Source organism: Drosophila suzukii, chromosome 3 (genome assembly GCF_043229965.1).
Source record: "Drosophila suzukii chromosome 3, CBGP_Dsuzu_IsoJpt1.0, whole genome shotgun sequence".
Lineage (NCBI taxonomy): Eukaryota > Metazoa > Arthropoda > Insecta > Diptera > Drosophilidae > Drosophila > Drosophila suzukii.
This window is the reverse complement of record NC_092082.1, coordinates 75942247-75955402: the sequence shown is the minus strand read 5'-3', so window position 1 is coordinate 75955402 and position 13156 is coordinate 75942247. Positions and strand designations below refer to the sequence as shown.

The 13156-nt window shown below is 41.8% G+C and overlaps 4 protein-coding genes across 5 annotated transcripts; 3 read left to right on the top strand and 1 right to left on the bottom strand.

Moving 5' to 3' along the window:
• Positions 1-1535: 1535 nt before the first annotated feature.
• Tm2 (tropomyosin 2) lies at positions 1536-7161 on the top strand. 2 transcript variants are annotated; one of them, XM_017068027.4, is made up of 4 exons: positions 1536-1576; positions 3863-4508; positions 4944-5121; positions 6466-7161. In XM_017068027.4, the coding sequence occupies exons 2-4, from the start codon at positions 3915-3917 to the stop codon at positions 6546-6548; spliced, it is 855 nt and encodes a 284-aa protein (XP_016923516.1). In that variant the 5' UTR covers positions 1536-1576; positions 3863-3914; the 3' UTR covers positions 6549-7161. The 2 variants fall into 2 exon arrangements, with proteins under 2 accessions (XP_016923516.1, XP_016923517.1); XM_017068028.3 differs by lacking the exon at positions 6466-7161 and adding an exon at positions 5427-5656.
• Positions 7162-8162: 1001 nt separating this feature from the next.
• On the top strand, positions 8163-10337 carry LOC108011532 (uncharacterized). The gene is made up of 3 exons (XM_036818106.3): positions 8163-8867; positions 8927-9471; positions 9541-10337. Exons 1-3 carry the CDS (start codon positions 8695-8697, stop codon positions 10182-10184), a joined length of 1362 nt encoding a protein of 453 aa, XP_036674001.3. The 5' UTR covers positions 8163-8694; the 3' UTR covers positions 10185-10337.
• Positions 10250-12012, bottom strand: LOC108011531 (uncharacterized). Its single transcript, XM_036818105.3, has one exon. The coding sequence runs from the start codon at positions 11859-11861 to the stop codon at positions 10476-10478; it is 1386 nt and encodes a 461-aa protein (XP_036674000.3). The 5' UTR covers positions 11862-12012; the 3' UTR covers positions 10250-10475.
• A 341-nt stretch (positions 12013-12353) lies between these two features.
• On the top strand, positions 12354-13040 carry LOC108011508 (uncharacterized). Its single transcript, XM_017076662.4, has one exon. It carries the CDS (start codon positions 12466-12468, stop codon positions 12652-12654), a length of 189 nt encoding a protein of 62 aa, XP_016932151.4. The 5' UTR covers positions 12354-12465; the 3' UTR covers positions 12655-13040.
• Positions 13041-13156: the final 116 nt, after the last annotated feature.

The window sequence follows — 13156 nt, the reverse complement described above, 5'->3', positions numbered from 1 at the left end:
AATCAAATAAAACAATGTATGTATTTTTATTTACCACTCAATATTTTTATGATCAATAAACAATAAATCTTTTGCATATAAAAACGTTTCTGGATATTTTTATTCAAGCGGTTGGGTTTTTTAGCAGTGGCCTACGGCCAGATTTTTGCAGCGCAATACTGTTGGCAGAGCGGTGACCGAAAGAGATCAGAAAAAATATGTTCCCATGGGCCGGGATATTTCTGCTAGCGACCTCTACGATACAGCGAGGACTATGTGTAGAAAAAAATCATTACGTTATTGATCCAAGATGAACATTTTGTGGAAATGATATTACAAGGATTATTACCACTGATATGACTAGGCTTTGCAGAATGTAGATCTGCTTGGGATTTGCAGATACTAAAAATATTGGGTACCGCAAAAGTAGCTAGAGGTTTCCTTTAAACGGATTTATTTGGGCCTACCTGCCTAATAAACATCCGGCATTCCCAAAACCAAATGCGTACTTGTTGTATCGTTAAAGAATACTTAAGAATCAGGTTACGTCATGCGCCCACAGGGTCCATAGGGTCAGTTAAAGAATGAAACAAAATGTGGTATTCAAAAAGTATGCAACAATAATATTTAGAAAACCGTCCACGACAATAGCCATTATCCACAACTGGGTTACGTCATTAAAGCAGTAAAGAAATTAATGATAAGCAAAGTTCAGAGATATTATTTTTGATTTTTATGTAAATGTTTTATGATTTTGTGGATCATTAGGAATTAATTATGGGATTATTATAAATAAACATGTACAATGTACATTGTACATATACATCAACGAAATAAATAACGTCTGTTTTTTACCAACAGTTTTATACAGTTTTATATTTGATTAGCGATCAAAGACAGGTTAAATTCTAATGATATAGACCCATCAATATCTTTTTAAAGAAATCCTCTGCAACTGACACCTTGGTTACAAAATTTCGGATCAATTGTCTTGCAGTCTTCGCATTTGAGACTTTCGAAAGCAAAAGAACAGCATCCAAAACGCTGGCCGATCAAAATTCCAAATATTTCTCAATATTTTTTACCGAGCGAAAATAGATTTTCATCTTGTTAGACTTTTGCTCTTGCTGCTTGTAGCTATTTTTAGCCGTGTATCTGACGGATACACAGATACAGCCGAGAGAGCTGTGGGTAAAAAAATAAATTGAATTTAAATTTAAGAAGGAGAAAGAAAAACGCATAAATTTCACGAGAATGCAGGCGAGAGAGAGAAAGCAGAAGCAAGTAGCTTTTGGGGAAATTTTGAGGGAAATTTTCGAGATGGCCGAGCAAAGTTTCGAAAGCGCTTTTGCACATATATATTTTTTAATGGGAAATTTTTGAGGCGAGAAATTATTCAATGCTGCGTTGGTGTGAGCCTCATGTGTGTGATAGATTTTCCGATTCCCAGCTTGTCTGTGTGTGTGAGTTTTTCAGTTTTTCCGAGTGGCAGTGTGCGTGTGCGTTGGATCTTGGGGTCGCTTTCTGGGCTAAGCAACTTGGTCATCATCAGTGTTCTCGGGGTTTCGACAGCGTATAGTGTGTTTGAAACGCTAAGGTTGGTCACGCCAGGATTTTCACCCGATAAAAATTAACACAAAAATAATATAGTTAAATCGCTCGCCTTTGCAGCTAAGCAAATTGGTATTTTCAACTGTTTTCGAGTGAATAAAAAAATTGTGAAAAGTGCATTGCATTCGAATGCAGGGGAATCTAAAAATGTTGAATTTTTCCCAATCAAAATATGAAAAACTTAACTAATACATCAAAAATAAATGTGCATATGTATATGTGTCGAGCAGTCTGGATTAAGTAGTCTAAAAAAATCTAAAAAAAAGTGAAGAAAATTTAAAACAAGTGAAAGAATGGTATTTTATACCTCAAAAAAGGCTTTAAAAACTCTTTCAACCATTCCGAAATGGAATGCCTATAATAATTTTTCGGACATTTTAAAAATTCGCTTATAAGGAATTTTGTAACTAAATCTGACGGAACCAATACCATCAAAAAAAATATCTGTGTGTGTGAGAGAACATTTTTTTGCACACACACATAAGCGTCATTCGGAAAGCTCCACACGAATAGGACACATATACATATGCACTTAACACACCTATTGGCACGCACAATTTTCACACACACACACACTACCAATAGAGTTTTCCTCGAAGAAAATTCTTTAAAATTAACTGCAGACAGACACCTGCCTGTCACACACACACATACATACTTACCCATTTATTTTTAACTTTGGCTGAAATTTAGACGAAAAAGCTTTTCCCTCTAGCTTTATGTGATCTCATAAAACGAAGGCAGTCGAAATTTGTGGGTATTTATCCTTGAGATTGTTTTCAAGATATGGGCGAGAGAGATATTTTGGAAAATATTAGAGATTTAGACGATTCCCAGATGTGGATACATATCGTAAATGTCTGGGGATACATATATGCATGGCATAGACACCCACTCGAAATTGGGGATTTCAGAATAAATAAATATTTTCTTGCCATTTTAGAATGATTTCGAAGGCCAAAAATTTTCTTTCTTATAGATATGTACATATTTGAACTGATTGAATACTTAAGTACTTTTGGCAGAACACCAATTATAGGATGATGTGCTAGGAAACAGCTTTTAAATCTATTATGAATTAATTAAAGTCTTCAGGAAGATATGAAAAGATTCTGTTATTTTAAGATTAAAATATATATTTTAAATTTAATATTCTTACATATATTACTTAATTATCTTTTCTCTACCCTATAAATCTTCCTTCCAACAATGCGTATACTGATAGCTTTTCGGGAACAAAACACTTTAAAGTATCGAAAGACCTCCAAAATATCAGCAACTACAACATAAATGACTTTGTCCCACTTTCGGAGGAAGCAACATACATAGATACACGAATAGATACGCCCACGCACCAAATGACCCCAAAGAATTGAAAACTTTTCAAATTGCAATCTCTTCGTGGCTATTTGTGTGCGTGTATTTCGAAATAATAGGGGGAAACTCTAGAATTACATTTAGCACACAATGTCCAAAAAAGCATTTCTCCTATGCGAGAGGACTGGATATTTTTTCTCACATGCAGAAGCATATAAAGTTTATTTTAACCCTACAGAATCGTGCAGCAAATAAATATATAGCTCACAGCCAGATCCGGATTCGGATTCAGAGTGGGCGTTTTGAAAATGGAAAATGAAAATTACGTGAGATCTTAAAAATGCTCGGCGTAGCCAAACAAAATGTGTTTACATTTAAATTTTCAAATTTATTGCACTGATACCTATTCACAGCACACACATATATACATACATATATATTTAATTATATGTACGTACAGATATAGACTTTAATATATAGAATACGACTGGAGCGTTCAAACAACCCGATTTTCAATTGCATTCGATGAAAGCTTAAAATAATCAGGTGTCAATTGAAATACTGCAGGTTAAAGGAAAATGTTTATTTATATTCGTTTAGTTGTACAGAATGTTTTGAAAAAAACGGAAAGTTTAAAGTTCAAAAGATTATGATCTTATAAAATCGTTACTTTCGAAGAGATAACTTTTTTTGAAACCCTTTCATTATAATGTTGGGATCAAATCTTAGTTGATTGATTTGCTGAAATCTAAAACAATATATTCCCTTGAGATCTACATTAAATGTTTTAGAAAACCGGAAATTCGAAAATATTTAAATCCTGTTAGTACATATATGAACGAATGTACTTTCCTTGCTTTGCAATAATACCATGCATTTTAAAGCACAAATAATACAAAATATTTATGTTGAAGAACCAGTAGCCTTCCAATCTAATCTTTATCCCTTGCCACAGTGCTTTTTCCAGTTTTCTTTTCTCCTAAGCCAACAACAAAAACACAAACACCATGGACGCCATCAAGAAGAAGATGCAAGCGATGAAGCTTGAGAAGGATAACGCCATCGACAAGGCCGACACCTGCGAGAACCAAGCCAAGGATGCCAACTCCCGCGCCGACAAACTGAACGAGGAGGTCCGCGATCTGGAGAAGAAGTTCGTCCAGGTGGAGATCGATCTGGTCACCGCCAAGGAGCAGCTGGAGAAGGCCAACACCGAGCTGGAGGAGAAGGAGAAGCTCCTGACCTCCACCGAGTCCGAGGTGGCCACCCAGAACCGTAAGGTGCAACAGATTGAGGAGGATCTGGAGAAGTCCGAGGAGCGCTCGACCACCGCCCAACAGAAGCTGCTGGAGGCCACCCAGTCCGCCGATGAGAACAACCGTATGTGCAAGGTGCTGGAGAACCGCTCCCAGCAGGATGAGGAGCGCATGGACCAGCTGACCAACCAGCTGAAGGAGGCCCGTATGCTCGCTGAGGATGCCGACACCAAGTCCGACGAAGTGTCCCGCAAGCTGGCCTTCGTTGAAGACGAGCTGGAGGTGGCTGAGGATCGTGTCCGCTCCGGCGAGTCCAAGATCATGGAGCTGGAGGAGGAGCTGAAGGTGGGTTGAACTTGTTGCTTTGGGTTCAAACGATTTTTGAACATGTGGACTTTTCTCATAAAGGTCAAAAAGGTTTCCTATTTTAAAGGAAAACTCTTATTTTCACCACCTTCTCTCAAAAGTTATTTAAAATTCACTTAATCTCAAGATCTTCTAACTGAGTTGAAGTTTTGCCGGCTTGCGAGACTATTTTATTTCGAAAAACAATGTCAAAAGTAATATAGTCTAGATTTTAAAAATGTTTTCTCTGAAAAAAGTGAAAAATCGTATATTCAAGTACTTATCTTCTCAAAGAAGTGAAAAGACCTCTTAAGAATATTTTCTTCTCGAAAAAATGAGAGGACGTATTCTTAGATTAAGAACATTTGATCGTTGAATTTTTCCGATCAACATTTTTCTGCGTGTTCTAAAAATATTTTTTACATATGAAATTAGGTTGTCGGCAACTCTCTGAAGTCCCTGGAGGTCTCTGAGGAGAAGGCCAACCAGCGCGTGGAGGAGTTCAAGCGCGAGATGAAGACCCTGTCCATCAAGTTGAAGGAGGCCGAGCAGCGCGCCGAGCACGCCGAGAAGCAAGTGAAGCGTCTGCAGAAGGAGGTCGACAGGCTAGAGGGTATGTATCGCAGTCCTTATTCTCCCACAACACCCATTCAGCCATCTCCCGAGGAGGCATCTCTCCACGAGACGCCGGAGATGATGCTGTCCGCAGGAAGTGATCCGACTCGATCAGCCGGATGGCTGGCTTCAACTAATGCTCGCATTGTATTTATCGCCATACGGATATTAATACTCTTACTTAGTACTCTGCTTTCATTAATTGACTTTATATAGTACATCCACCCATTTCGCTCTCGCCCTCTTTTAATTATCTCCATATATATTTGTATAAATGAACAACAAACCAAATGCTTTTTGCAGACCGTCTCTTCAATGAGAAGGAAAAGTACAAAGCAATCTGCGACGATTTGGACCAGACATTTGCCGAACTTACTGGATATTAAAAAAAGATCGAAACAGAACTCACACAGAGCCCCTTCCCAAAGAAAAAAAAACAAAAAGACAACACACCTTCAGTACTCCCCCACAGTTTACTATATATATTTATAATTTCTTCAAAGATCCCCCGACAGTTTCAGTGTATTTACCAACCACCCACCCAACCCACACACTTCTGTCACCACCCACCATACACTGTAAATAATCTGTTTAGTCTCGCTTGAATGTGGCCACACCCACAGTTCCCTACCAGTTTCCCACGCCAGTACACTGTAAAAATAAGTTCAGATCAAGCCAAACCAAGTTGCAACTGTAGTTAATACAGGTGAATTTATCAATGTACATATTGTTGTTAATTGTATGCCAGATTCTTACCCGTTTTGATGTGGCATGACCTCTTGACCCGTCTCGCCTGCCCAGAATCTCAGCACTCAGATCAGCACTCAATCTCAAACTATGTGTATCTCTCTCTTCTTCTTCTCGTCGATCATCCGTATAAGTCTAAGTCCCGTCCCGAGTCATTAAATGGTATTCGTTTCGAGCTGATTTCGCTGGGCCTTGGTTGAGTGAATCTCTCATTTCCGCACAAGCCAAGGATTTCTGCAACGATTGGTTGGATAGATCATGGCTAGATCCCGTAGAGCACCCATTAGATAACGCCCTAGCCCACGCACAGAACCGCTGACTAACCCATAAAATAGAACCGCTTGCCAGAACAGCGTGTCACTAATCAGAGCCGAGGCTCCCAATAAAGGATCTATAAACTTAACAAGATAAGAGTGGAACCTACAATATATCATATATAAGAAACACCTTATTCTCAAGTCTATAGAATCTTTTCTCTAAAGAATTCGCACAGTGTAAAGTTTAAGTGTTCTGTGTTCGATTCAAATGTTGCTGTGTGCTAAACCCATAGTTTTGAGCATTTTCTAATATTTTTACCATAATTTACACTCCGCAGACGAGTTGGGCATCAACAAGGACAGGTACAAGTCCCTGGCCGACGAGATGGACTCCACATTCGCCGAGTTGGCTGGCTACTAAAATGGCCAATAGTCCCAGAAACCAATACCAAAACCAAAACAACAACATCGAGCAGCAGCGGAGGAAGATGGAGACGACGAGGAACTCTACTAATTGTAAACGAATATCTCAGATTGATTTTGCTAGCGACAAGAACTGCAGCCTCAGATACCAAGAACAACATCCATTGTGTATACAATTCTTTATAAATCTATATATTTCATAATAAATAAATAACAACAACAACCAGATCAACAACAGCAACCAACAACAAGCATAGATTGTGTAGAACCAAGGATAACAGCAAATGGAAACTCTATTATTTTATAAAAAATAAAATTATCTAAAAGTAAAACGTAGCAGAATGTAAAAAAAAAACCCAAAAACACGAATTTTGTATTTTTAAAGCCAATGTTTAAAAATATTAAGAAGTCAGGTAACACGAGAGAAAAAGATAGGGAGAGTGCCCGAGAAAGAGACAGAGAAATATCTAAGAATTTAAGAAAGAAGCCTGCTTCAATTTGAATTTATATCTTACAATTACACAACAAACAAAAAACACCCACAAAAAAAGTATAAAAAAATTTATAAAAACTTTGCTAAAAAAAATTATATGTTTGATGTTTGCTTTCAATGATGCATAAAACTGATTTTCTTTGCCCGTCAGCGAACTCCGCAGAAATTTGTCAGAAATTTTCGGGTTTCAGACGGACTTGGCGGTTATGCAAAGTCGGTTTCGGTTTTTTCAATGATTTCTTGCATTTTTGGGAAACTCCATGGATGCTGAACCGAAATAACCGAGTTCGATGTGCGTCATCACTTCATCGACGATGGATCACGATCCGCAAATCGAGGCCTTCATTGCAACATCGATAGCATCCGTTAATTGTCAAAGCAATGAATAATGAAAGTTCAGAAATACCTGAAATAATATTTATTGATTTGTATCTTCAGGGTGAATTTGAGAGATCTCTAGTAGATGTGGGCAGTTCACTGTTTGACCATCAATAATCCAGTTGAGGCCGAGTTCGACACGGGGGTCTGCTTTCTCGCCCAAATGGACTCGCCCGGTCTTCTTTTCTTATAAATTAATCTTTAATTCCCCCATCTGGCCAACGGGGGGATCGCCCCCTCGCTACGTGGTGCCATAAAATAGTTATTAAAACTTTAAGTGGTGTGTTAAATTGCACATTAAAAAGCTCCAGTCATTATTTACATAATTTACATTATGGTATTAATGCTGGCAGATATGTTTATCTTATGAGAGTGGGACATAAACTGGAAAAGAAAAATGTCACTTCAAGTTTAGAAAACTTTTTTATTATAACAAAACTAATAAACTATGGATTTAGCTTAGTTTTACTTTTTAGCGTGTTTTGGACGTTCTACATTTTAAAAGACAAATCCATAAAAACAGTAAGTAAAATATGTACTGCAGTATTTTTTAGTGAGGCATTCTCACAGAAGAATAAATATTTACACATAATGGTTCTTTTATGATAAGATAATAATCTATTTTTCAAGCTTAAACTTTGTTTCATGTCTCAAAAATAAGCTAAAACCGCCTTATTAATAAGTTAAATTCAGGAAATATCTTCCAAAAAAGTAGAGCATACCCATATGAACTTGGCGTGCCCAACTCCATTTCTTAAGACTATTAGTTTTCGCTTCAATTGACAGCCCCATAAGCCCCGTCAATTACCTAAGTCTGGGGCCAATTTGATGGAGTGCAAACATTGGGTCGGGCCACAAAAGCTGCGAGAGATACACTGATGCCGATGAAAAGCCCAATGACTTACATTTGCCAAGAGCCAACCGAAGGAGAAAGTGAAATTTTGCATTTCTCGGCGGCTGGCTGGCAGCAACAACAATGGATCTGAGGTCTGGGCCATTGCCATTGGTGGTGAGCGGTACGGAGAGACTGCAGACCGGAGACCAGCTTGGACCGGCTGAAGGCCCAAAGTCAAGCTCAGCCGACTTCAGTCGCGGTTTTCAGCTCGACGCAAGCGAACGGACGTCTAAGAAAAGCGGACGCGGCTTTAACCGCACGGAAAACGCAACGAAATCGAAAGTGTGTGCATAGCGCGCGTCTTGAATCGCCAAGTGCTTCGTTTGGGGCGGGGGCAATATACCAAACCATACCCATCCGTCAACATTACGTGTCATCATGCCGCCGGCTGGCCAACAACTCCGGCTTGCAGCCCTTGTTTACCTGACTCTAGGTCTGGGACTCTTATGCAATGCCAGCGATGGTGAAACTGGGCAAAAATACGCCAATGAATCACTCGCGGAGGCAGAGTCTCCCGTCTGGTCGCAGTTTCTCGAAGATTACGTCTTGAGGTGGGTTCAAAGGAGCAATAGAAAATAACATTAAGTAAATTTACCCACGCATTTTATAGCCAAGGTAGCAGTAGCAGTGGCCAGCGAAAGTCCAAAGACCTGCCCTATATGGGTGGGGATATGGGCATGAATGGTCCGCTCAACTATCACTCATCCGCCTACAAGCGACCCGGCAACAACATCTACATAACCAGGAGGATTGGCGAGGCGGTGGAGCTAGAGCCCCATCTGCGAAAGCCTGTGGAGAGCCAGAGTCCCATTGTGAATCCCCAATTTCGACCCATGACCAATCAGATGTTGCACCAGCAACATCAGCAGATGCAGCAGCAACAACTGCAGCAGCAGCAACAGCAGTTGCAGCAACGCCAGCAACCTGGTTTCTTGCAGCAACTTTTTGGCATAGGTGGCAGTACCGGAGGTGGTGGAGGCAATCCTCCCCAGCAGCATGTGCGTCCTGTGCCTCTGCAGCAGCAGCAGGCGCCGCAGCAACACCTCCAGCAACATCCTATAGGCGGTGGAGGTGGCCAACCAACCACTTTTCGAGCTGTTTCCGAGAATGATCTTTATCTGCTGGGAGCCATTGAGAAGTTGGTATATCGAGTGGGTAAGTTGTTAAATCAGATGTTTCTCAAATATGAAAAAAAAACAAAACATTAACCTTAAACCCTTTCAGACTATCTAGAAAGTCGCGTGCGGCGCTCAGAGCAGTTGATCTACTACCTCATGGCCGGCAACAATCAGAAGGAGGTAAAGGATCCCTGTCCCACGAACTTCACTCGCATCAGCGACAACTGCTACTACATCAACAGCCAGCAGCAGGTGAACTGGAAGACGGCCAATTCCGCGTGCAAGGGTCTCAATTCGCACCTGGCCGAGTTCGAAAAGGTCTCGGAGAACGAGGAGATCATGGCCTATCTGCTAAACCAACCCGCCCACAGGGGTCGCGATTACTGGCTGGGCGGTCTGAACCCGGGACTCCTTTGGATCTGGTCCAACTCGGCTAAGCCAGTGAATCCCAACATGAATCTAACATCGATTGCCATGACCCAGAAAGGTGAGAACTCCACGGTCGCCAATCTGGTGGACAGTTCAGAGCACGCGGCGGAGGAGGGGACCGCCGAGGATGTGCTAAACAACACGGTTCAGATCGAGGGCAAGGGTCGCTGTCTGCGGCTGAGCTACAATGCAGGCAAGCATAGCTATGTGTACTACGGACAGGAGTGCACCTCGCGACACTACTACATCTGCGAGCACGAGGACAAGACGCTAGACAACAAGATCAAGAAGATCGCCCGTGAGCTAAGGCTCGTCGAGTGAGGATGGGATCCAATCCAATCCGATCCTCATGTGATACTCGCAGTTACCTAGCCATATCTATCGACTAATTTCGAATGAATTTATTCTTGTGTTACACATTAAATATTTATAAATATTTATACAATTAATAAACATATCTGATAGTGTTCAAAACGTTTTAAGGATACTTTGTTCTTACACAGCAAAGCTTTAAGGGATTTAACCAACGAATATTAACAGAGGAAATAAACAAGATCGAAAGTGGAACTGGGTTCCGTTGCTAAAAGCGGAAAGTATACACAGAGATCAAAACTAGTCCGGATAAAGGTAGTCCTGCAGTATGTTCTGGAAGGCTATCTTGATCTTGCCGCGATCGCGCCCATTGAGCTTTTGTATATCGGGCAGCAGGCTCATCAGAAACATGGCATCCGGATCGGACTTGCAGTCGCACAGCTCCACACCGCCGTTGGACACGGATCCGCTTTGCGGGTTACTGACTTCCATGCGGGAAGCAAGCGACGACGGCGGCACCTGTTGATGTCCTCCATGCACATGGTTGTGCCCGTGACGTTGACTCAGGTAGCTGTTGCTACTGCTGGGTGCATTCGGAGTGGCCACTGCTGCTGTTGAAGGTGTGGGCAGCTCTACTTCCGATAGACCGGCATTTCCCGGAACTCCTACTCCGCCGCTATGAGTAGTGGTGCTGACCAGATCCGCGGGCTTACTAAATGTGGGACGCACAAAGGAAATGTTTGGGTGGGCAGCCGGCTGCGAAGCGAAGTTCACGCTGGGCACAGCTGCCGTTGAAGACTGGAGCTCCTGGGAGCGCGGTCGAATCGCTCCCCGCATCTCGTCGTGGTACGCACGCATCTGCAAGCGACCCAAGTGCATTCGACTGGTGTGCGGCTGCTGGTTGGCATAACGACGCTGAGCCTCCGCCGACGAAGAACTAGAAGTGGGCGCCATCTTATGCGGGTCCTGTTCCTCTGGCTCATCGTCATCAGGCTCGTGCGCCTCCTGTATAAATTCATCAACCGGCTCCTCGCACTCCGACTTTATGTCATTGCTATCCAACTGGCTGTGATAGCGGCTGTTGCGCTGTTGCTCCTCCTCTATGATGTCCTCCAGCTCGGAGTTGTTGTGCTCCGCCTCGTCAAAGTAGTCCAGATAGTTGTCCAGCTGCTGAGCCGGCGGCGACTGGTGAGCGGAGGGAGTGGGCTGGACACCACCGCTGCTGCTGGCCGGGATGGCCACCGATCGCTCCCTCTGCATGCGATTGGACAAGCTGGAGAGGTGTGCCAGGGCGTCCTGCACCTGGGTGTCCAGGGACTTGGATTGCTGGTGCTTCTTGCGCAGATAAGGATGCAGGAAGAACATGCGGTCAAAGTAGGACCAGCAGGGCGGCACCTTCTCCTCCAGATAGTTTGTGTACTCGCGCCGGAATGAGATGCGCAGATTAGTCCACTTGGCCAGACTGGCGCCTGGATTCTTTTCCAGCTTGAGGTCCACCTCGCGCCAGAAGTTCTCCACGTACGGGCGACAAAAGTAGTACTTGTGGCGCGGATTGTAGATGGCCTCGTCGCGTTGGACAATGTCAATCAGCTTGAAGACCTCCTCCGTCAGCCAGCGGGAAGCACTGCAGCTGGCATTTGGATTGCTGGACACGAACTGGCTGCCCCCGAAGTCGGTCGTCATCATGGGCGGGCTGTTGTGGCTCCTAGGCAACCGGTCCAAAGGATTGGCTTTCAGACGGCGTTTCCAGCGCTCGCCATGATTTTTGCGAAATATTTTTATTGTTTTTCCTAAGTGTTCTTTTAAGTGCTGTCGCTGGTTCCGCGGCGAACCAAACAGGCGGCGGAACTAGTTCCAAAGCGCAGAATGTTTCGCAAAATAAAACCGTTTATGCGTTCTCAAGTTTGCAAGCAAAATTTTAAGCTCTTAAAATAAATTATTATCTAATTAAATAAAATTTAATTAATTTTTTTCTGTCTGTAATTTCTTTTATTTCGATCCCGTTAGAATCCACGTGCCATTGCGGTAAAATTGTAGGGATAATGCTAAAAACTGCTACACGCTTATAAGTCACACGCGTATTTGTAGTCAAACAAATGAAAAAAGGTTTTCCACTATTCAGCACCATTCAAACAAACTTTCAGTGCTTGCCCAAATGTTTCTTTTCTTGAGATTTGGTACGAAAACAGCATCCAAGCACTTGTGTCAATATTTGATAAACCGAAAATGAAAAGTATAAAATCGAGAAATTCTTTCACAGAGTTATCACTGTTGAAACAGAGTACTCAAGATGAAGTTCTTCGCCATCCTTTTCCTTCTGTGCGGCATTGTAGGATTTGCCGTGGCCGCAACAGGAACCTCGACGACGACGGAAGCTTCTGATGCCTCCATTACCTCTACCGCTTCATCTGTCCCAGCTAACCCCTGTGCAGGCGGATCCAAAGCGTTTTGCGGCAAAAAACTTTACTTCTTTTACTAAATAAGTTTTAAACCTAAACGTAAAGGTAAACAGTAAGAAACAGAAAAGAGTAATATTTTTCCTTGGTACTTTTGAAGTATTCTCAAAATCCTTTCGAAATAAAGTCGAATTTTTTTTATTTGATAATTAAAATATATTTTTTATAGGGGTCCTAAAATAATCTTGCATACTCACTGCGCACAGCTAATTAAAATTGCGAAAGCGAAAAAGTTGTAAAAAGCAGTGAAAACCGTGGACGAAAGGATCAATTGTATTGTTCCCTCTAAAAACAAAAATATAACTTGTTATATGCAAACTACTACAAATGTTAAATAATTTCTTATGTTAATATTACAGATTTTCGTATTTTATGCCATTTCTATTTATTTCACTGTTTTGCAGCTGATACTGTACATTGTACTCCGTATTACTCTTTTGGGTTTTTCAAAGAAATGTCATAACGCCAAGTACAAAAACTCTGCTGCAGAAACACCCTCTGTCTGAACAGGCATCTTTTACTGGT